Source organism: Chelonoidis abingdonii, chromosome 7 (assembly GCF_003597395.2).
Source record: "Chelonoidis abingdonii isolate Lonesome George chromosome 7, CheloAbing_2.0, whole genome shotgun sequence".
Taxonomy (NCBI): Eukaryota; Metazoa; Chordata; order Testudines; family Testudinidae; genus Chelonoidis; species Chelonoidis abingdonii.
The window spans coordinates 10,782,891-10,805,859 of record NC_133775.1 but is presented as its reverse complement, the minus strand read 5'-3'; the positions used below and the strand labels follow the sequence as shown (position 1 = coordinate 10,805,859).

The window sequence follows — 22,969 nt, the reverse complement described above, 5'->3', positions numbered from 1 at the left end:
ATTGGTGGCAGCTTATCAGATCTAAGCTGGTAATTAAGCTTAGAGAAATTCATGCTGGTACCCCATTTTTTTGGACTCTAAGGTTCAGATTGGGGAAAGTTACCATAACAAACCATATTAAAGCAACTTCAGGCAGGGCCGGCGCTTTCATGTAGGTAACTTAGGCAGTCGCCTAGGGCGCCAGCATTATGGGGAGGGCGGCATTTTGCCGGGGGGGCTGCAGGCAGCTCCGGTGGACCTGCCGCAGGCATTTCTGCGGACGGTCCACTGGGCCCGCGGCTCCGGTGGACCTGCTGCAGGCATTTCTGCGGACGGTCTGCTGGTCCCGGGGCTCCGGTGGACCTGACGCAGACATTTCTGCGGACGGTCCACTGGTCCCGCGGCTCCGGTGGACGTGCCACAGGCATGCCTGTGGCAGCTCCACTGGAGCTGCGAGACCCGCAAGTGGGGCGGCGAAATGGCCCGGCGCCTAGGGCGCCAGAAACCCTGGCGCCGGTCCTGACTTCAGGGCTGCACTAACTTTGACAGGCAGAAAATGGCCATAAGGACTGATATAGAGCAGGAGCATTCTGGACACATCCCCTTTCCCTCTGGTCACTTTCTCTTTTTCTCACTTAGCCAGCAGTAGTGAAGAGAGTAGCATGCGAGGCCTTACATCAACTGTATGACATTGGAAAGTCAACTTTATGCTGTGGTAATCCTCCCTGAGTGAGTTAAACCATCTTTAGGTCTAGATACTGCTGTAGTGTGACGCAAAGAGGCTGCTCCATAGGTCAGGATCTTGTCCACAGGATCTAATTTTTAAAAGTTGTTACTCTCCATGAACAGTGTATACTTACAGGGCCGGTGCAAGGATGTTTCGTGCCCTAGGCGAAACTTCCACCTTGGACCCTCCCGCCCCCGTGGCAGCTCCCTCCCTCCATCCTGAGGCACCCCCTCCTGTGGAAGCTCCCCCGCTCTGCCCTGAGGTGCCCCCCACAGCAGTAGCTCCCCACCCTCTGCCCTGAGGCACCCCCCCACCCCAGCTCACCCCTGCTCTGCGAACGAGCATGAGCACCAATCAGCTTAGGCGCCGCAAGCCTGGGAGGCGGGAGAAGTGAAGTAGCGACGGCATGCTTGGGGAGGAGGCGGGGCAGGGGTGAGTTGGGGCAGGAAGTTCCCTTGCATGCCACCCCCCCTTACTTGGTGCAGGTGGCCCTCCCTGCACTCCCTGCCCCAGCTCCCTCTGCCTAAATGCCAGTGGCAACTGGGGCAGCCAAAGATCCGGTCGCTGCCAAAGAAAATGGCGCCCCTCCAAACCCTAGTGCCCTAGTCAAACACCTAGGTCGCCTAAATGGTTGCACTAGCCCTGTGTACTTAGCAATGTTATTTAATAAATGAGCAATGCTGTGACAGTTCTCAGGGTACCTAGGACTGTGAGTCACCTAGTTAGACCCTAGCCTCTGCTGTGAGGAAATCTTGCTTGTGCTTAACTAGTGTCAGCTCCCTGACACCCCCTCCATATTAGTCACCCAAGGACTCTCTCCTGGGCAATGCCAGCCCTTCATTTGCCTTGCAGATTAACCATAGTTGTACCCCACTCCCTGAATTCTTTTGAAGTGTTACCCCTGGGGTGTTCAGCCTCGGGGTCACTGAGCACTCACAGAAGTATCAGGTCTGTTGTCCCCCAAGGAACAATGTACACACCAGCTTGTATGATTCAACTTAAGATCAGCACCTTGCTTAATATCATAGCACTAAGATATAGTTATGAAAACTAGAATCAGTTTATCAAGGATTCAAGTGACAGTGAGTAAGAATATTGGAAACAAATGGCTATATGTAAAACAAAATCATAACACACTTTCTAGAAACTAAACTTAACTATCAGATTAACCTCTTCTCTAAAGAAGTTTATCTCATCCCCAAAGTCTTCTGCAGCTTTTCAACCAAGGTTGGCTGAGATTCCATTTTCACGAATGTAAATGCACTGTCCATTTACTTCGTCGGTGCAGGAAGATGGGATGTCTTCTTTCATTCATAGATGTACTCCCAAAGTTTATTGTCTTTGCACACAGCCAGAATAACCACCTGTGATTTGTTTTTCCTGTGTGCTCCTTCCCTGTTGACTTCACATCTCTTTGTTATCTTCTGACTTCATATGTAAAGGGCATCCAGTATGTTAGCTTACCAGTGCTTAATTTACATTCTGACAGAGAGAGACATTTCTTACCTCCGATTTGGAGGAAAACCTGTTTTTCATCCATGCATGGATATAGACTTTAAAACCACATTATCAGTATATAAACATATCTCCTCATGTACTAATAACCAGCGTAACTCCAGTTTTTATTTAAGACCTCAGATGACATTGATCGATGAACCAGATTGTACGTACCAGAATCAAGATATTCCTGTCTTCTCCCCCTCCCTTTACCAGTCAGTATTAACAAGTTCTTGGGTCACAAATGCCTCAGCATGTTGTTGTCTCAGGTTGTATTGATGGAGCCCCCAGAGGGAAGTGTGGTATTACTGGCATCCAAAGACAATACGTAGAATCTTCAGATGTGGGAACTGACAGTGGGAGGAGACAGCTGGTTTTAGGTTAGACTGAAAGAGTGACTGGAGTTAACATAGTCTGTATATATGTTAACTGTGTATCTAACAAAGACTATTGCTAAGTTATTAGCAATGAATTATTAGCACTAGTGGATTACTTGAATATAAAACAAGAAATTAAACATTTCAAAAAATTAAAATCTTTAGAGTTTTCAGGTGCCCACGTCAATGGACATTGAGGACATGGAGACACTGAGGTCCAGATCCTAGAAGGAATTTGGCATTTAATGTGCATTGAAATCAATGGGAGTTAGCCACCTAACTACCTTTTAAGGATCAGGCTTTAGTACCTTACATAATCAGGTCAATACCGAGCATTGCCAGTAATCTATAAACAGAAGAAAAACTCTTCTTCTTTCACACTATTTCATAGTCTTACCAATTTAACTCCTCTGAAGGAGAGAGGAATTAGTAAAATGGTCAATCATATGTCTCCTTTCATAATCGGCTGGGTATGCGCTCTCATAACTAGATATCTGTCTAAAAGATATAGCTTCAACAGGCCTTTTCATTTGGAATATCTTCAGGTTCAATCATCACTGGGATTCGCAGTCTGTTACCATTAATGTTTTAAGTTCTCAGCCATTTTGACTTTGCAAATTATGCTTAAGTGACAGCACAGGCTTTCAGCTATAGTAAGGCATATTCTATGCCATGCCAAGAGTCCTAGAGGATTGTAATGTCAGCAGACTCAATCAATCACCTCCCTTACTCTACAGCTAATTTGCATGCAACAATTTCATTGCTTATATGAGGGAGACTGCACAGATGGTGGATTACTTGGCCCAACTGCCATGGCTCTTCAAAACTGCCTACACAACAACACAATCAGCACACACAATAACCCCAAACACACTCAGGCCCTTTCTGCAGTGCCCAGACCCCTCCTTTACCACCCACGCAAATCTTCCAGGAGTACCACTCTGAGGGCTAGAATAGATGTTGAGTCAGTGTGAAGTGACAGGAACTGCTACAGACATGGCTGAGAGCTCTTTTTGTTCAGAATATCCCCAGGGTCAATTGTCATAGGGCCCTGTGGACAACCAGATGAAATGTTGGATCCAAAGGTCCTATGGTGGCTGGAATGTGACAGATGATCAGAGAAGGTGGGAGTAGCAGCTATGAGGGTAACAGATGATTGTGACACCAGCCCAAGGGCAGCTCTGTGCACAGACTTTGGGAGACTTGTACAAACAGCAACATTGCTCACTACAAACCAGTGCATGGAAACAGAGCCCCTATTTTCAGCTTTTTTACACCCAACTTCACAATTTCCACCCACATGACAGTACCGGCTTTCAGCTACTAGTTACTTACGTGGAATGATTTCTCATCAGCATTCGTGATTGTCTGTTTCCCCCTCTGAAAAATGGGACATTATTACTTACACAGCCTCGGAAAGTGCTTTGTGACCTGTGACAGGTTCCGTGCATCAAGCCAGGGTGCCCCCATTGGCTCAGTTAATGCATCCAGTCACTTTGTAAATAGTCTATAGTCTCTGGATGGGTAAAACAGACAAATCATCTGAAGCCCTGGAGCCCCCTGGCTGGGCTAAACGAACAAACAGTATTGTGGCCCTGCAGCCTCTGGGCTGGGGCAGGCAGTTACACCGGAGAATTCGCCCCCAGAGAGGGGCAAAGCAGTAAGCAGACTACAACCCCTGAGCAGGGCAAAGCAAACAAACAGTCTACAGCCCAGCAGCCCCCAGCCTGGGGCAGGCAGTTGCACTAAGGAGTTAGTCCTCTGGGCAGGGCAAAATATCAGTCAGTATATGACTCCTCGGTAGGGAAAAAACAACCAACCACCTATAGGCCTTACTTCCCTCTTGGTTGGGACATAGAACAGGCAGTCCCTGGGAGTCTCCGCCATTGGTGAGTCACCTAAAGAGTAGTTCAGATCTTCAGGCTCTACTGCCAAAGTGTTACAGAAGTCAGAAAGGTACATACTTCCTCCTCCATCACCTGCCCCAACTGACCTGGGCTACCTACTTTTACGTGGCTTCTCCACCTGGAGCATGCGCAGCAGGGGAAGGGGAGGTGTGGTCGCCTGGGCCCACAACGATTGGTCCACCCTTGGCGGCCCAGTATGGGGTTTGTGCACCCTGTCACATGACTCTTAGATAAAAGATGCTTTTGGTGCAAAATATTAACCAATATTGTTTTATTATTCTCCTCCCCGTTCCCCAGAAGTAATCCTTCAGTAACTCAAGTATGGTAACATGTCCTTGCCCAGTAAGAACAGGGTTGGCCCTTGGCTTTGTGAGGCCCTATTCAAAAGAATACAGTACCCTTCTCACTTATAAGCAAATTCCCTTACATCTCTCTCTATGCACCCATAACATCCCTCCAGTTACTTTTTGCTTCTTCCGTCCAATGATTGTGGTCCTCCCGTCTTTTTGTGAGTCTCCATGGCCTCTGGCTACCATTGTATGTGGACTGGAAAACCCAGAGATGGAGCGAAAATACAACTTGCTAAGCAGAGAAAGAACAAGAAATTAAATCTCTGCCATGACCAGAAGTCACACAGGACTTCTGACGGGTAACTAGAAATGGCTCTCTGGCTTCTGAGCAGGTTGTGTGCATGTGGCACCAAACAAAATATCATGTTTGAGGGGACAGGGTGGGGAGATGCAGCTGCAGACATGAGACAAGAATACTAACTGCTACTGATTTAAATGGGGGTAGATTCTGCCACCCTTACAGTGAGCAGTTCCACTGATGTCGTCTACTCTGAAAATAAGATACTACTCAATGTGATAAAAGGGTACAGCACCTGGCCCAATGAGAGAAGAATTGGGCCCAAGCTAATGTATTGGGGTGGGGTGGGGAAGGTATTGAAAAAAGGCTACTGAAAAGTAATGATTACAGAATAATGATATATCACAGCTTTGTTTATATGAGACACCCACTGAAACTGTTTCATTCATCTATACTCAAGGTTTTAAATTTTGGATTTGTAGTATTAGAATTGTTAATCTGTTTTTGCTCTGGAGCTGAGCACTAAAAGGACTCTGTTCATCCATACAGCTGGGTAAAGCATACCACACACAGGCATGCAGGAGTGAATCATCTTTCCAGTCAGCCTGTTGAATGCTAGATAGTTTTAATAGTCCTTTTGCCCAGAATGAGCAGGACCAGTCATACCAAATGTCTAGGTGTTGCCTTGAAAAAATAATGAGGTTCCTGAGGCTGGATCCATGGCATAAACAAAGCTATCATAAAACAAAGGACAGTCATTAAAGTTAATACTTCCTGGGAGACCAGATGACATCATACACTGTCATTAACGCTATTAAAGCTATTCTTTGGGGACTCGTGAATATACTGCTAAAATACATGGGGACATAGGGATCTGATTCTCATTTCCCCACTATGTTGCTTTGGTGCTGCACAGAGTATCAAGTTGGTGTAAGTTGTGCTGATGCAAGTCGCTTCTTACACCTGACCCTAGGGGTCTGTACCAGTCCATGTTTGCATAGCTACATTGGTGTAAAAAAGGCAGTGTAGGCAGGCCTTGGGTTACTTTGACTTACCAAATATTCTCAAGGCACTTGTTTTGTGTGTCCTGTGAAAAGTTAGCATGTGCATACGCTGGTGATTTGTATATCCTAAACTAACAACTCATGAACCAAAACACCAGAACTAGAGCCTTTCCCTCCCCGAAACGAGGAATGTTCAGATCTGGATCCAAACTTTGCAGATTAGACCTGTGTATACTGCAGTGTTCATGAACAAATCCAACAGAGTAATTCTTTCATACTCTCAAACAATAGCACACCAACTCTTGTCTCCATGTCCTTCACGTGATGACACAGCAGTGTCCACTAATAGGTAAACTTATACTGTCCTACTGCAGTTGTGAATATAGAACAAAGAAAACCTAGCTATCTGTTGTACAAAGAGAATTAAAATTGAATGGGGAAAGTTGTAGAATCAACCTAATAATAGAATAAAGTCTTCATGTAGTTCATGGACATTCCGACTCTCTTGCTGAATTATCTACCATGTATCAAATTCTGCATATAATACCTGCAGAGTCTGTAGTTTTTAGATCAGCAGTTGATTCCTATTTTTATCTCTATAGCATACTTCAAAGCTTTCTGAGAAGGTACAGTACTACTTGGCCCTCATTCTCCATTGCCTTATACATTGTGTAGTCATATACCTGAGTGGTGGGGAGTCTAAAGTGGATGTAAAATGCTACCAAACCAGAATGGTAGCATTTTACTCTCACATTGCCGAGGTATAAATGACTGACTGCACAATGGGCTAAATCCTCAGTTGTGTCAAAGGAAGGAAAGGTGGCTCTTAAAGCCATTGTCCCTGACCTAGGGGAGCCATTTTGTCCCTTGTGTAACTTAGAGCAGCCTAAGGATTGCTTTAAGTTACAGTGGTAGCAAGTGATCCTATAGGGACAGCTGTTCCAGCTGACAACTGGGCAGAACACCATGTGCTCCAGCCCCATATCGGCTATGCCCTGGCCTGCCTCTACACTCCTGTTTTTAAATAGTCCTTTGGAGGTCCCCATGAACTCTGCCCAGCCCTGGCCTGCCTCTACACCCCTGTTTTTAAATAGTCCTTTGGAGGTACCCATGAACTCTGCCCAGAGTTCAACTGAGAGAGACTCCTGTTCAGAGAATTTTTGCCCTCTTCAAGGATCAAAGCACCTCAGGAAGTATTCGCAGTGACACCAGGCAACCTTTTCAAAACAGAGTAGGGATTATTAGTCAACTGATGTTGACCCACTGATTGACTGTTCTAGCCAATCTTCTGCTATACTGCCTAGTCTGTGTGACTTCCCAAGTGGCTAGTAGGGCCCCCGGGCTGAAAAAGTCATGGTCAAACCCAGATTTCCCTACTAGCCATTGGGGAAGTGGCACAGACAAGGCAGTGGAGCAGAAGACTGCCTAGGGCAGTTGTTCATTGGGACTTTGGTACCCTGGAAGGCAGGGGCAGCTCCAGGCACCAGTGCAGCAAGCGCCTGCCTGGGGCGGCAAGACGATGAGGGCTGCTGGTCGCTGTGAGGGTGGCAGTCAGGCAGCCTTCGGCAGTGTTTCTGCAGGAGGTCCACTGGTCCCGCAGCTTCGGTGGCAATTCGGCAGCAGCTCCGATGAAGGCATAGGACTGGCAGATCACCCGCAGAACGGCCCACAGAGATGCTGCCAAAGGCTCCCTGACTGCTATGCTTGGGGTGGCAAAAACATAGAGCCACCCCTTCTGGAAGGGGAGGACTATAGTGAATTGCCCGGAAGGCCAAGCCATGAAAAGAGAGCACCCTGAATCACACAGAGAGGGGCTTTTCGTCTGGCAGCAGGGCACGTGAACCACTGACAGAAGAGGGTGGCAGATTGGCAAAGAGCTAATCACCAGAGCAACCAAGAGGAGGCCAGAGTGAGTGTTTCCTGTGACAAGGCTAAGGATTAAGACCAATATGTAAATCAATGGAAAATCAGGCCTCCTAAGTCTTTCTTGTGCGGCTCCCAGCCAACCACTAAACAGGCTCTATACTGCTAGCTCCAGCTGAGATGGTTGCTGGTATACATTCTCAGGGTTCACTTTTCAGACTAATTTTTGGATGTCATTCCACTTTGTTCTCAAGAGAGGATAAACAAGGTAACTAAAGAGATAACTTATGCTTTTAGGGACTTTGTTCAAGAGAAATGGAGTACGGAAAGATTAAATACAAGGAAGCATATATCATTGGTTGATGGTGTTCAAACCTGTGTGATAATTACTTATAATTACATTGTCTGTGTTCTACATTCTTCCCTCTCTCAATAGTTTCTTCTTGCTGTTGCTGTGGCTGAGACAAATCAGTGAAGCAGACTTCTTTATACTAGTCACAAGGTATTGAAAATAAAATCTAATTGCCACATTTCCATTCATCTAAATGTGCATTTCAGGCTCCCTGATCCCATCCTAGTGCAGGAAAATTAGTCTAAAATGATCCTTCCTGCCCACGTGAACACCGAGACTGAAAAAAAAACCCCACGTGGTATTGTACAAAAAAGAATGCTGAGTGACTCTGAGTTGCATCAAATCTGTACAGTAAAATACTGTTGCTGTAGGGTAGGCAGTGGAACACAAGAGTGATGTGAAGTGCCAAGAGATAGTTGATAGTTATGGGTTAAGTAAACAGCAAATCCATTACTAAGTTTTCCAGGATGGTGCAGGAGTGGATGGTGGAAACCTAACAAGATATTTACATGGAGTTAAAGTATGTTCCTCTGATGGAACAAGCAGATGCCCTTTAACATAAAATGAGTGGAATGAGGAAACCTGAAAGTTTCATGGCAATTAGGAATGACATTTGGAACTTGGCAGCTGTGGAATGATAGCAGGGAATGCTATTTGGGATTGGCAGTTGGGAAAGGCAGTTGGAACCAGGCAGTTGCAATAAAACTGTTGGGATTAGTAGTTAAGAAATGATAGGATGGGGATTTGGAGTATGACAGCTGGGATGAGCATGGCAGTGACATGAAGAAAGAAAAAGGGAGAAAGCGTAGAAGAAAGAGCAGAGGAAGGAAAAAATGGACTGTGAAAACCCTCTGGATAAGCGCAGGTTTTGAGAATTCTCTCTCACTTCATTGAGTGCATGAAAAATTTTAATTGGAGTCTGATCCATCTTCGGTTAAAATCTAAAAATAAGAACTATTTCTATTCCTTCTCCCCACTGAATGAACTCTGCAACAATGTTCCAACACTCCGGTGGTGCAAAAGTGCAGGAAAACTGTTCAAATAACCGTTGTTGGGACAGCGAGCAATGGTAGCAAAAGTATCTTGTGCTTTAGCAATCCCTGCTGCTGGGGATTGTTGTTATCAACAGGTGAAGGACAGAGCAACCCTTGTATGCCCCCAGGATTTGAGGGAGGGCATGCACAGAGGTACATCGTTTCCCGCAGGTGAGGCACAGAGGGAGAAAGAAAGAGGTAGGAGGCTGAACTCAAAGACTATGTTTGTTGATTATGAGAATGTGGGTGGGATTCTTCACACCAGCACTTTGCATTGGAGCCTCCAGTGATTTTCCCCTGGTTCTGTTAAATTTACAGCCTGCCTTATGTAGGAACTCCAACTTACTAGACCATCATAATGGTCCGTTACGGTCTTAAAGTCTTTGAAACCCTTACATAAGCCAGCACCATACTGGGAGCTCTCCAGGATGTGGGGAACAGGGGCAGATATAACCAAGACAGAAGGACGGTTAGGAGTATGGGACCAATGGAGATTTCACTGCAGCGAATTCTACACGTACAAAGGAAGGAAGGCTGGCTGATGATTTAGTCGGGGATTGATCCTGCTTTGAGCAGGCAGTTGGACTAGATGACCTCCTGACAGGGGCAGCTCCAGGCACCAGCGCAACAAGCACGTGCTTGGCGTGGCAAGTCGCGGGGGGCGGCCTGCTGGTCACTGTGAGGGTGGCAGTCAGGCTGCCTTTGGCAGCGCTTCTGAGGGAGGTCCACTGGTGCCAAAGTTTCGGTGGTAATTTGGTGGCGGGTACACTGAAGGTGCGGGACCAGCAGATCACCCGCAGAACTGCCACCGAATCCACGTGGTCCAGGTGGATCTCCTGCAGAAACGCCGCCGAAGGCTCCCTGACCTCCGTGCTTGGGGTGGCAAAAACCATAGAGCCGCTCTTGCCTCCTGAGGTCCCTTCCAACCCTGATAGTCTGTGATTCTATGATCCAAGTCAAATACTCCAGCTCCCGGTTTAGAGGCAGCTGCCCAAGTGCTGAGGGCTGGAGGCTCCAGGTCGGGGATAGGAGCAAGATCCGGCGCCGGGTTTTGCTGCAGCCGCGCCGTGCTGAGCGCAGGATGGAGGCGCCGAGTCAGGGGGCGGGATCCGGCGCCGGGTTTTGCTGCGGGCGGGGCCTGGCTCTGGATCGGGAAGTTGCTGAAGTTGGCGAGTGAGTGTCCGGGCCCCGCGTCGGCTCCGGCTTCTTCCTGCTGCCTGGGCGGTGCATGATGGAAGCAGCATGGCCTCCCATCTCTCCCTGACCCAGGTGAGTGCCTCTGGCCCGGCCGCTCGGGGCTCGCCCTGCCGAGCCACGGGATCCTTCCCCTGCGGGGCCGAGGCCTGCCGTGCCCCTCGCGGCGGGGGGATCGGGGCTCCCCGGCCTGGAGTGTCCCTCACGGGCTGGTGGTGCCGCTGTCCTGACCTGCCTCCCGCTCCGCGGGGAGAGGTGCTGAGTCCTTCGGCTCCCTTCGGCCCGCCCCTCCCGGTAACCCCCGGGAGCCTCCGGTAACCCCCGTCCCACCGCGTCCTCCGGTAACCACCTCCCGGTAACTCTTAATAACCCCTGTCTGGTAACGCCTGCGCCCGTCCCTCCCGGTAACCCCCGTCCCACTGCACCCTCCGGTAACCCCAGTCTGGTAACGCCTGCGCCCGTCCCTCCCGGTAACCCCCGTCCCACCGCGTCCTCCGGTAACCACCTTCCGGTAACTCTTAGTAACCCCTGTCCCGCCCGGTAACCTCTAGTAACCCCAGTCCCACCGCGTCCTCCAGTAGCCCTTGCGCCCACCCCTCCCGGTAACCCCCGGTAGCCTCTGGTAACCCCTGTCCCACTGCATCCTCCGGTAACCACCTCCCGGTAACCCTTAATAACCCCTGTCCCGCCTGGTAACCTCTAGTAACCCCAGCCCCACTGTGCCCTCCGGTAACCCCCCCCCAGTAACCCCTGTCCCACCTCGTCCTCCGGTAGCCCCTGTGCCCAACCCTTCTGGTAATCCCTGGTAGCCTTCGGTAACCCCCGTCCCACTGCGTCCTCTGGTAATCATCTCCGGGTAACCCTTAATAACCCCCGTCCCACCTGGTAACCCCTAGTAACCCCAATCCCACCGTGCCCTCTGGTATCCCCTGCGCCCATCCCTCCCGGTAACCCCCATGCCCGCTGTGCCCTCTGGTAACGCTCTCCCGGTAACCCCTAGTAACCCTAGTTCCACTGTGTTCTCTGGTAGCCCCTGGCACTGTGCCATACTCCCCCCTGTAACCCCTGTTCTGCCATGCCCTCTCCCTGGTAACCCAAGGTAACCTATGTCTTCTTTCTTCTGTAACTCCTGTGCCTTGTTGCACCTCAGACCCATCTCTGTAATCCCGGGACCTGTGCTGTGCCTTGCTCCCTGGTAACCCTTGCCTACTTTTGCTTTAGTTCTGTGCCACCTTAAAACTCCCATCCCTGCTTTGTGCCCCCTTTAAAACTCCTTCATCCTTTCCCTTGTTCTATGCCCCCAATAATCTCCTCTCGCTGTGTTCCTGCTTGATGCCCCTCCTGATGTCCAATACCTAGTGGTGCCGGGGAGGTGAGTGGTGGACCACATTGGCTCTCCCTGAAGCACTGCCCTAGATGTGGATTATACTGTGCAGTGCATGGTCTGGTTTGCATTGATCTGGTCTGAAAGGACTCTATAGAGCAGTGCTTCTCAACCAGGGCTGTGGGGGTCCCTGGGAGGCCACGAGTAGGCTTCGGGGGCCCACCAAAGAGGTCCAGCCTTAGACTTGCTGAGGCCAAGGTCAGAAAGCCGAAGCCCAGGGCCCCAAATCCCACCAACTGGGGTTGAAGCTGCAGCATGAGCAGCTTAGCTTCGTAGGGTCCCCCTATGGCATGGGGCACTGAGGAGTTGTCTTTTTTGCTACCCCCTGACTCTGGTCCTGGCTTTAATATGCAGAAAAACAGTGGTGGCACAAGTGGGTTGTGAAGTTTTTATGGGATTGGGGCCGGGGGGACTCGAAAAGAAAAAGTTGAGAACCCCTGCTGTAGAGAATAAAGTTGAAGCATTCAGCATTGGAAACAGTAATAGGAGGGAGGATGATGTATGTGATTGGGGGGATTTGTGTCTTCATCTGAAACATGGAAAGTGATGACAGTTTGATGAACTAAAGTTGTTCTCAGACTGTGGGTTATGATCTGGTTTTAATGGAGTCGCCAGGGCTGGTGTCAGACTCGCTAGGGTCCAGGGCTAAAGCTTGAGAACACCGAGGTGGGGGGAAGGCTTGGTGTGACAGGCATATGTATGCCTAAATCACAGAGAAAGTAGCAGTTACCTGCCTTAATTCTTGGTGAGTTGTTTTCCTTTAGCAATATAACAGCAATAAACATATATTTAAGGTAGGCAAGAGATTTAGGTTGTAGCATTTCAACCTTTAAAAAAGCCTGCTCTTTGGCTTGTAAAAAGGCACATGGAACATGTTCAAAATTAGCATTTTCCACTGATTTTTCAAGGCATGTAACAACCCTTGATTCAACGGGGGTGGGAGGCAATGACTGGATCATATGGTTTAGGTAATTGTGCCTTACCTTTCAAGCAGGGACCGAACTCTTAAGCTGCCTCCATTTATTAATTTCTTCTTTGTTTTCAAGCTGCTCCAGTGCCTCTCCAAGCAATTAGCAGATAGCTTCAGAGTATTAGAACTTTAAAGGATGGTATAAAAGTATTGACACTGATAAGTTGAAATATCATCTTAAGTGTTCTTTAAATTCAGATAAGAACATGAGCATGTTACTGAAGAGTAAACTCTCTAGGGGGATTGACCTGAGAAGCCTATTTCTTCTTATGAACTATATTTTATTTACAAAGGTAGCAAGATGTTGTGGACTGTTCACTTCAGAGTGAAATGGTTGGAAGCAGTTGTGCCTTTTGATTTGGTTATTTGGAGTGGTGGTATCTGTGTTGTATACTAGTTGAATGTGGATAGCTAGAGGAGATAAAGGGCTAACCTGATGAGAGCATTCGAGCTTTGACAAGTTTGGCACCTTTCAGGGTTTAGACAAACTTCTGACTAATGTTTTCATCTTCTAAATACATTGCCTGAATACTGGTGAGGATTTCCAATATTTGGAAGCTCTTGTATGGAGTAATGAATACTGCTGAGTCTCTTATTCCCTAGATTTCCTACTGAATAAGATATGTATTGGAACTACTTGGCTTCTCTTTATTTTGTCAGTGAGAAATCTATATTATTTTAGTTCTTGTAATTCTGAAGCGCATCTATTAGGGGTCAGACATGCTATTCAGTACATGGGATGCAGTTGTTTTTGTTTAGCTAGGAGAGCTTTAAAGTCTCCTATACATGTTGTTTGTTCGTTTACCAGTGCTGATAAATACCAACACGTGCTTAGTATTACTAGCCTTTTTTTTTCCGGTCTGCTCATGTGTGCTTAGTGTAGCAGAACTGCTCAGCTTTGTAGTTTTCTCACTCTGCCTGCACAGTTGGATACTCTTAGGAAGGAAAGCAAGCTCTGTCATGAAAGCAAGAGATGACAGGAATGTGTGAATTCACTGGATGCTCACAATTCAGTTATGTTGGGAAGCTGAAATCAAGTGTTGTAACGTCACTAGAGAAGACATGTAGATATCAACTGAAACTGCCCTCCTGAAGTGTTGTTTTACTTTAAAAATTTTTGAGATATTTCAGGTACCAAAAAAGTTTATACGAAGAATGGAGACAGAAGAATTGTTCAGACTCTAACTTAAAAATGTCTCAAGGAAGGGTTATAAAAGAATTGCTCCAGTTCTTGTGTGGCTAAAGGCATAGGGCTTTGTGGCTTTTGGCAAAAGAGACATACATGTACATTATAACCCCGTCATGTAGTGTGATTGCTTATATAGTTCCTGTGTCCTTCTACATATACAATGTGATCGTTTGTCTATAGAATTTATGTACTTCTAGTTATCAGGAAGTAAAATTTTGAATAGAAATGTGATGGATTATGAGAGGACTTTGGGGCTAACTTTTTTCTGTCTCTTGGATTCTTGTATAGTACAAATAGCAGGCATAGGTTTACTCAGCTTAATTGTTGGAATCAGTTTTATTTGTCAGGTTTTTTATTTTTTATTTTTTTTGCATTAAACAAGGTTCTGAGTTCATCACATTTTTAAACCAGAACAGGTTTCTTCAATGCAGATTTAAACCCAGGAAGTTAGGATGTATACAAGAAGTGCTGACAGACCATAAAACGATAGTATTGTAAGAGCAATCCTATATATGAAATGCTACAATGTCATGGCTGAGTTTATTCTTTTTTTTAAACATCTTATGTAAAATTGCAGTCTAATGAAATGAGATGGTAAGAAACCAAAAAATATACAAAACAAATGCAATGTACATGAGAGAGGAGTGGAGACAATATCTAGTTAATGTAAGTATAATCCAGAGTCCCTATATATTTCTCCCCGCCCCCCCCCCCCCCCCCAGATTGTGGTCAGTGTAACCGGGAAGTTTGATGTTCCCAAACTGAAACCAAGCTGTTCTCAAATGGTTTAGCGTCTGTAACATCTCTGAGAGTTTTCCATCCTTGGTGTTAATAAAGTGCAGTTACAATATTTAAACAACATTTCCCAGCAATTAAATAACAGATTGCATTTTGGTGTCTAACTCAGAGTGACAAGTATGTTCTGTAACTAAAAACCTAAGCTAGGTTGTGGGAAAAAATATCAATTTCAGCTGTTATATACGTAAAGGAAAAAAGCACTGCAAAGTCAGAGTAATTCAGAAATAGTAATAAAATACCTGCAGAGCACATGGATATATTTCTAATAAGAACACTGTGAATGTAGTTTGGAGCGTAAGAGAAATTCTGGAACATGTTTTGTTTCTACAGAACTGGTTTACATGTAAACAGCTGACCTACATGCTTGCCTTGCATTCTGAGTTCTTTTTTTTTGAGGGCATGACAAGGAACCACCTCTCTGTGGATTCAAGTGTGCTTGCTCCCTCACTGCAGCTGACCTGCAGATGGAGTCTTACTGGTTCTTTAGGGCGCAGTATAAATGTTAATGATCTGGGGGTCTCGAAGGAATAACTTGCAAACAAAGATCAAAGGTTTAAGTGCAATTCAGATTAAGTTTTACTTTGTTTTGGTGATCTGAAAGCATTATGTCTTTAAAACAGTTGCTCTTTATAACAGGTGTACAAATGACTAGTTCAGCAAAACTGTCTTACTCTGCTGTGATAAGGCAAACTTTAACCATGGCTGTGAGACCCAGGTTTGCCATGATCCAGGTTTGTTCCCTTTTTTTTATTGTCCCAGTGTACGTTTTTTTTTAAACATACAGACACTCTGTGTGTTTTGTGGGGGAGAGCGCTTATAGATAGATAAGCCTTGTTTTCTTATTACTTTGCTTTCTGTAAAGATGTGCACAGGGTAAAACTGCGTGTGTATGTGTAAATTTAATGTTGGATTGACAGTCAAGGTAAGCCCTCCTGTTGCACAACAAAAATGTTATGGATAGTGGCAGTTGCACTACTTCCAGCAATGTGCCTTAACTTGAAACTCCTGTTTTAGGGGTCCGTATGGCCCATTCATTTCTTCGTTTCTCCGCTGAAATGAGCAAGATGTGCTAATTGTGATGTTGGTGTTTAATGATGTGGATGCTAAGAACTGAAACTAAAATCTAATATAATGTAAACTCTGAAAGCACGCGTGACAAGGTTTTGCTTTGAATCAATGATTTAGAGGTGAATCATTCTGTATTTAATGCCCAGATCTGTTTAGCTCTCTCTACACACTGTTCCCCACCTTGGGTTTGTCACCTAACAGCCTGTCTCCTTTTGTCACACACTTTCCCCCTCCTGCCTATCCCAGAATACCTCACTGCCCAGCATGCCTCTTTGGTTTACCAAGTGGATGTGCAGAGCACAGCTAGTTAAATCAAGGATAAAGCTGGTTTGGACATTTCCACTGATTCAGAACTATTGTTCTTTCTTTGCACATGGTTGGGGAGCTAAGCTATAGATGTCATAAAACAAAAGTAATTTGATACACCTATCTAGTTTTCTCAAAACTCATATCAGGGTCATGACAAATAAGGGCACTAATGTTTTGGCCTAAGCTTTCAGAAGTGACTAATGATTTGGGGTACCTCCAATTTTGGGGTAAGTAATCTTAAAGATATTCAAAAAGTTCTGAGCTTCTACCCTCTGAGAATCAGGCCTCTTTGAGGTACCCTAGGATGGGAACTCAAAGATTACTGCTTTTGAAAAGTAAGGCCACTGTTTTAAGTTAAAGTTTAAACAATGTCCTATGTGTGGTGTGTCTCTGGGAATGGGAGGAGAGGAGGAAACTTGGAGTAGGCCAGAACTGGTTATTTAGCTAGAGAAACACAAATGCGGGGGGGGGGAGGGGGCAACATTTTAAAAAGGAAGCACTTTCAAATGTTTCCTTTGCAGAAGTTAGTAAATATTTTTCTTTTAAAAATGACATGGAAAATGTGATTTTCCTGTATTGTGCCAATTTTGGAGACTATATTCCATTATGATGTGAAATAAGAGATTTTGTCCTACTTCTAGTGCAAATCTCAGTATAAAATTAAATATGGTGTCACTATTGCATCTATAATTATACATACACTTTGTGGCATAAAACAGGTCTCTGGATAGTCTTGCTGAGTACAAACCTGGATGTGTAATTATAGAACCCCTGGATACCCTTTACTGTTGGAACACATAAGCAATAGGTTTCATGTTAATATATTTCAACCAACTAGCTATGCCAGGGATGGCTAACCTGAGCCTGAGAAGAAGCCAATGTACATTGCCAAAGAGCCACAGTAATACGTCAGCAGCCCCCCTCCCCCTGCCATCAACTCCATCCGCCACCACTCTCAGCACCTCCTGCTCCATCCCTGCACCCGCCGATTAGTTATTTCATGGCATGCAGGAGGCTCTGGGGGGGGAAGAGTGAGGGCATGGTAGGCTCGGGGAGGGGGTGGGAAGGGGTGGAGTGGGGGCCAGGCCTGTGGGAGAGCCAGGGGTTGAGTAGTGAGCACCCCCCAGCACATTGGAAAGTTGGTGCCTGTAGCTCCAGCCCTGGAGTCGGTGCCTGTACGAGGAGCCACATATTAACTTCTGAAGAGCTGCATATGGCTCCGGAGCCACAGGCTGGCCACCCCTGAGCTATGCGGTAACATGCACCTGAGGTAAAGCTAATCAGTCAACTTCCTTTTTCTGTATAACTCTCAGCCATGTCTCTCATATACCCAATAAATCTGCAAAATGAAAAAATTCAGAATTTTGTTTTACTATCTGGCATTAAGACTGTGTCATTTTTGGCAAGAGTATGGGAGAACCCCTGCAGTTTCTCTCAGTTGAAGTGTTCTGTGTGCACTGTGGAAAACTATGCAAATCTCTAAGGTTTCTTCTCTTCCTCCTCCCCCCCCCATTAGAAGATAAAATAGCCACTTAAAGGAGATTGAAACAGGAGAGCAAGTTGCTGCATCAGCCCAAGAGGAGAGGGAGGTGTCTGCTTTTAGTGAGCAGGAGTTGTGCTCACCAACACACCCCTTACTTTAATCCCTGAAAACAATACTGAAAACTTTAGAACTCAATATTAAGTAACATTTAGCCCATTTTTTCATTTTAAATAGGCTTTATAGTCCAGCATTGATTATTGTGGTGATATGGATGAGGGATTGCGTAACAAGAAATCAAAACATGGTTAACTTTCATAGGAGATGAAGAATGTCATTACACTGTCTAAATTCAGTTGTAGAAATGCTCTAGTATATTATTCAGTAGGTGTACAGTTGAGTTATAGTGAAGTACAATGAAAGTTTCAAATCTTTTAAATGCACTGTATATATTGACGTTGTTATGGTTATAGTGAATCTTTGTTTTAAATAAAGTTTTCTGAATTGATTTGATGTTGAGAATTACCTCTGACCTATAAGGATTCCACTGGAACTTTTTTTTTTACCCTTTTGTATATAGCATAAAAATTAAAGAAATGGGCAGAAAACAATCAAATGAGATCTGATTAGAAAAATGCGAGTGAATATATTTAGGAAAAATTAGTTCAAGACAAACATGGAAAGCAAAAATATTAAGCTGCCTTTCCCTAAGCTTACAGAGGACTCAAGAACATTGTGAGGGTGGGGAAAATGGCCTACCCCAGTCTACAATACAGTTCCCCTGTTTCTACCACTGAGAGGGCTTCACTGATACGAAAAAACCAAAACAACATTTTTTCCCCCGATGTATACAGAGTCTCTGAGATGAAAGCGGACAGCAAACTAGACGTGAGTTGTCTATCATATGACAGCAATAAAAGCTAATCCTTCAGATATTTGTACAGTATTTTCCAGACTTTATCCAAGCCACACATTTAAATACTTGGCCTTTCCTACAAGCACCTGAAGTCTGAAGAACCCTCTACAAATATTTGAAAATTGTAAGAGTTGCAGGCAAAGTGGAATTATGTAGCGTTATAAAAAGGGGGTCTAACTAGGCTTAATAGGATGAAATTAGGAAGGGAAAATTTTAGGCTGAAAATCAAGAAAAACATCCTGAAGCTAAGCTGTTCTTGGCTATGGTATAGGGTAAGGGAAAAGTGATGGGAAACCTTTTATCTTTAAACACTTCAAACTACACTGCAAAACAATAGAATAGAGAACTGTCCTAGTTGCCAAAGAGAGAGAGGGAGGCTGACCTAATGTTTTTTCCCCCCCTCTCAATTCTATAAACCTGTACAGAGTTGTACTAGAGAGTGTAAATACTCTTTAAAACTGATTTTTTTTGGACTTGCAGTTAATTTTGGGTGAAGATGCCTCAGTTTTCATATGTCCTTCACTTTATCAATGAGCCTAATTAATCAGTGCATCACAATGCCTGAACAATCCACCACTGTGGAAAAGATATCTCTAGGGGGAGAGCCACTGAGAGGTTAATTCAGAAGACTAGTGTATCAAGTCTCTTTCCTGAAGCTGAAAATGGAGTCCCATGGAAAGGACAGAGAAACTGACTGCAGAGCTGGTTCTTTCTTCCACTTTCCCCCTACATCACATAAATGGAGAGCTGGCGCACTCATTGTTCTTTAGGGAATACTATTTGAGTGTTCTGGGTCTCTTTCAGCATTAGGAAAAGTAAGTAGTGTTTGCTCATTTCTAGATTATGCAATTTTGGGATGTGGGTCTGGAAGTACTAATATTAATCTCGCATGCCTTCACGTGGAGGCAGAATATAGTATTTCAGTCTCACATTGAGATAGATGAAGAAAACTGCAAAATATTAGCTTGTTTGGTTTCTTTTCTTTTTTCGTGGGTAGATGGTGTTGGTGTTCCTTTACTTCCTGTTAGACAGAGGCTAAGGGGGAAAAACTGTTTTAATGACTTAAAATACACCCCTATGTAATCGTGGAGGTGATGGTGATGGATTAAAAACATGAAAGGATATAATGGGTTGATTGACTGAAGCCAGAAAGACAAAGAAAGAGATGGCTATAAAGCTGGCCTTCGTTTCCTAGGTTAGGACTCTGTAAGGGCCAGACGTTCTCAACGCAAACTGTAATCTTTGCAGGGTAATTACTGGAACAGATGTTAGTGTTAAAGTAATTAATTTTTAATGGAATTTACAATGGTATATTTTAATTTTTTACGTACCGTGGAATCTGACTATTCACACTGAAAATGAGTCCACAGTTTCCACTCTGCAACTGTATGTGCCAATTCTAATAAAGTGAAGAAGTGTTACCTGGCAAAATTCCTAACTGGCACTGAAGAATTCAAAATACCCTTTATGATATATTGACACAAGGAAAAAGTTACAGTATACAAGTCATCATCTGTTACACTCGCCTTTTTGCTCATCATTCTTTTATGGGAAAACTATGAAGTCTGTTGCCAGTAAAATGAAACTGTCTTCCAAACTATCCACTTTCACAGGAAATTCCATTTTCTGTGGTTGTACTGATATAATGAAAATGAGCCCCAAAGTCGGAAATCTAGAGAAATTTTATTGGCTTGTACTATGAGTGTTGAATGAAAAGATTATTTTGAGTTTGTAAAGTGTTTGTAATTCCATGACCTGAACATGCATATGTTTCCTGTCCAAGACTAACAATGATAGGTTTGGCTGGAATAGTGTTTTGCTGAACAGAAGTATGACATTGTTTTGTAGTGCATGTAGGTGGCAGATTAATGGTCCCTCTCTTGGGGGAGAGGAAGGGGAGATGAGACCATTAATCTGAGTGTAGACTTGATGCCTTAAAACACTTTCAATTTTGTGGTTTTTATTTCTTCTTTGCACTCGCTAGATAGTTTTGTTCCAGAATTTTGTTTGTAGTTGTAATTGGTTGTATTTGCAAACTATTTTAGGGTTCCTGTGGATTTGACCTGAGTGAGGTATTAAGATGATTCAGAGGGACGTCTCTGTATTATAAAATGTTTACTTGAAGCAACACAAATGTAGCCACCCAGATTTTAGGCTTACTCATTCTGACAATGGGGTATTTCAGATTTTTACAGGCAACATTTTAAGCTGTCTACTTGAAACTAGTTGTCTTTGACCGGAGAATACCCTATATGGACTACAGGTATAATACCACATTTTTTAGCTGCAGCTAGCAAGAAAGGTCCAGTTTAGCTGTGATCAGTGTAGAATAGTGAAAACTTTGCGCGTTATTTACGTTAATAGAGAATACAGTACTAACCTCTCTACCCGCCTGTCATGCTGACCAATATTGTCTCATTGTTTACCTGTTCTCCCCATCTATCTGTCTCCATCTGTTTCTTGTTTTGTACTTGCACTGTAATGCCCTTGAGGCAGGGACTGTGTTTTGTACAACATGTAACAGCGGGGTCCTGGCCTATGACTAGGGCTTCTAGGTGCTACAGTAATAAAAATAATACCCTTTTGTAAACATTTTCAGATCTCACAGCAATGAAGTTCTCTGAGCATTAGTGCAGAAGTAAACTAGGAAAGCGCTCAGCAAGCTGATAGAATTAACAGACAGTTTATAAATTGCTTGAACATGGTGTCCCTTGTTAGATATTTGATAGCAGATTAAGTGAGAAAGGAAATTGATAGTAAATAACATCAATGATCTAACACCAATGTTCTAAAAACATTTCTTAAAGAAGTCAGTCTAGCAACGTTCTTTTATATGTGTTGTCTTAAATTTCCTGAGTCAGTTTAAAACTTACTCAAGGAATCTAACTTAAATCCTAATAGGGTATCTGGCCATAAAAAGATCTGAGGTAGTGTGATACTGGGTGACAACTCTGACTTTTGCTGCCAACACCTTAAATCCAAACCCAGTGGTCTGAATTCAACCCTTGCTACAAATAGTTGGGTTATGGGGGGAAAAAAAAAAACAATTATTCAAATGTTAATAAGTCAGTAAATAAGCATACTTTCCAATAGTTTACTTAGTAACTCAATCATTTTAATTTATATAGTGTTCTCCAGTTGTCTATTTCTATTTCTTTGATTCCTGAGCCTCACTTTCTGGGATAGCAGCAAAGAATCCTGTGGCACCTTATAGACTAACAGACGTTTTGGAGCATGAGCTTTCGTGGGTGAATACCCACTTCGTCGGATGCGTGCTACCCCTCTGATACTTGACTTTCTGGGATATCATAGTCGATCCCCAATAGTGGGATTTCTGAACAAGGAAACTTCCTCCAGTCATCTGTTTCTGCTATGGTCATTAAAAGTGGACTTTGCATACATTCTTCCCCAATAAACAGCAGTGCACCAAATAAATCCTTTACTCTTTTAATCAATTTATCCTTGCAATGGAAACAACCCAGCAAGGCCCCAAATACTGGCTTACCACTGGGCCAAAGAGGCTACAGTATAAAGTGTTACTACAAGAGAAATAGATTTAAACCTAAAATGCTGATCTTGTAATGTACTGTAGTAAAATATTTCCTACAATTGCTTATGTATTTTTGTCAGTGTCCAATTTGTATGCAAGTTTACAAGATTTTTAAATCTGAAATTAGAAATACATGCTATAATTATAAAATCTTCGGGTCAAGTCCTACTCACATATCCACATGTTTGAGGTTGCAAGATTAGTCATGTATTTGCATTGTACATAGAATTAATAATATTTTTGGTTTGTAGTCAGAGGAAATGGTATTCTGCTTTCTTGCTGATTTGTGTATGTGCTAGATTTACAATGTGGTCAGCACTCCCAGTTAAGAATAGTAAATATAACCCATTATCCATTTGTTGATAATGCTAGTTGTACGCCTTACAAAAATGTGCTCGATCAGCGTGTCTTAGGGTATGGCTACACAGCAACTAGATACCCGCAGCTGGCCAATGCCAGCTAAGTTGGGCTTGCAGGGCTCAGGCTACCGGGCTGTTTTACTGCTGTGTAGACTTTTAGGCTTGGGATGAAGCCTGGACTCTAGGGCCCTGGGAGGTGGGAGGGTCCCAGAGCTTGGGCTGCAGCCTGAGCCTGTAGTCTACACAGCAGTGAAACAGCTCCGTAGCCCAAGACCCTTGAGCCAAAGTCAGCTGGCACAGGACAGCTGCAGGTATCTAGTTTCTGTGTAGACGAACCTTTCAGGGCATAAACATCTAATAAAACCTACAGTTTTTTGTTCCTTTGTTCAGGATAAAGGAACATAATAGCCCTCTCAGGCCTCCC

General features: G+C 44.4%; 1 protein-coding gene across 7 annotated transcripts in view; it reads left to right on the top strand.

The window, feature by feature from the left end:
• The first annotated feature begins 10,432 nt into the window (after positions 1-10,432).
• EPS15 (epidermal growth factor receptor pathway substrate 15) overlaps positions 10,433-22,969 on the top strand; it is a 104,430-nt gene continuing 91,893 nt past the window's right edge. For 6 of the 7 annotated variants that reach the window (XM_075067594.1, XM_075067596.1, XM_075067598.1 and 3 more), the window contains exon 1: positions 10,451-10,597. In XM_075067594.1, the coding sequence (XP_074923695.1) occupies positions 10,571-10,597 (27 nt within the window). In that variant the 5' untranslated portion in view covers positions 10,451-10,570. Of the gene's footprint in view, positions 10,598-22,969 lie in introns of all 7 variants that reach the window. The other variant, XM_075067597.1, reaches the window with a different exon arrangement.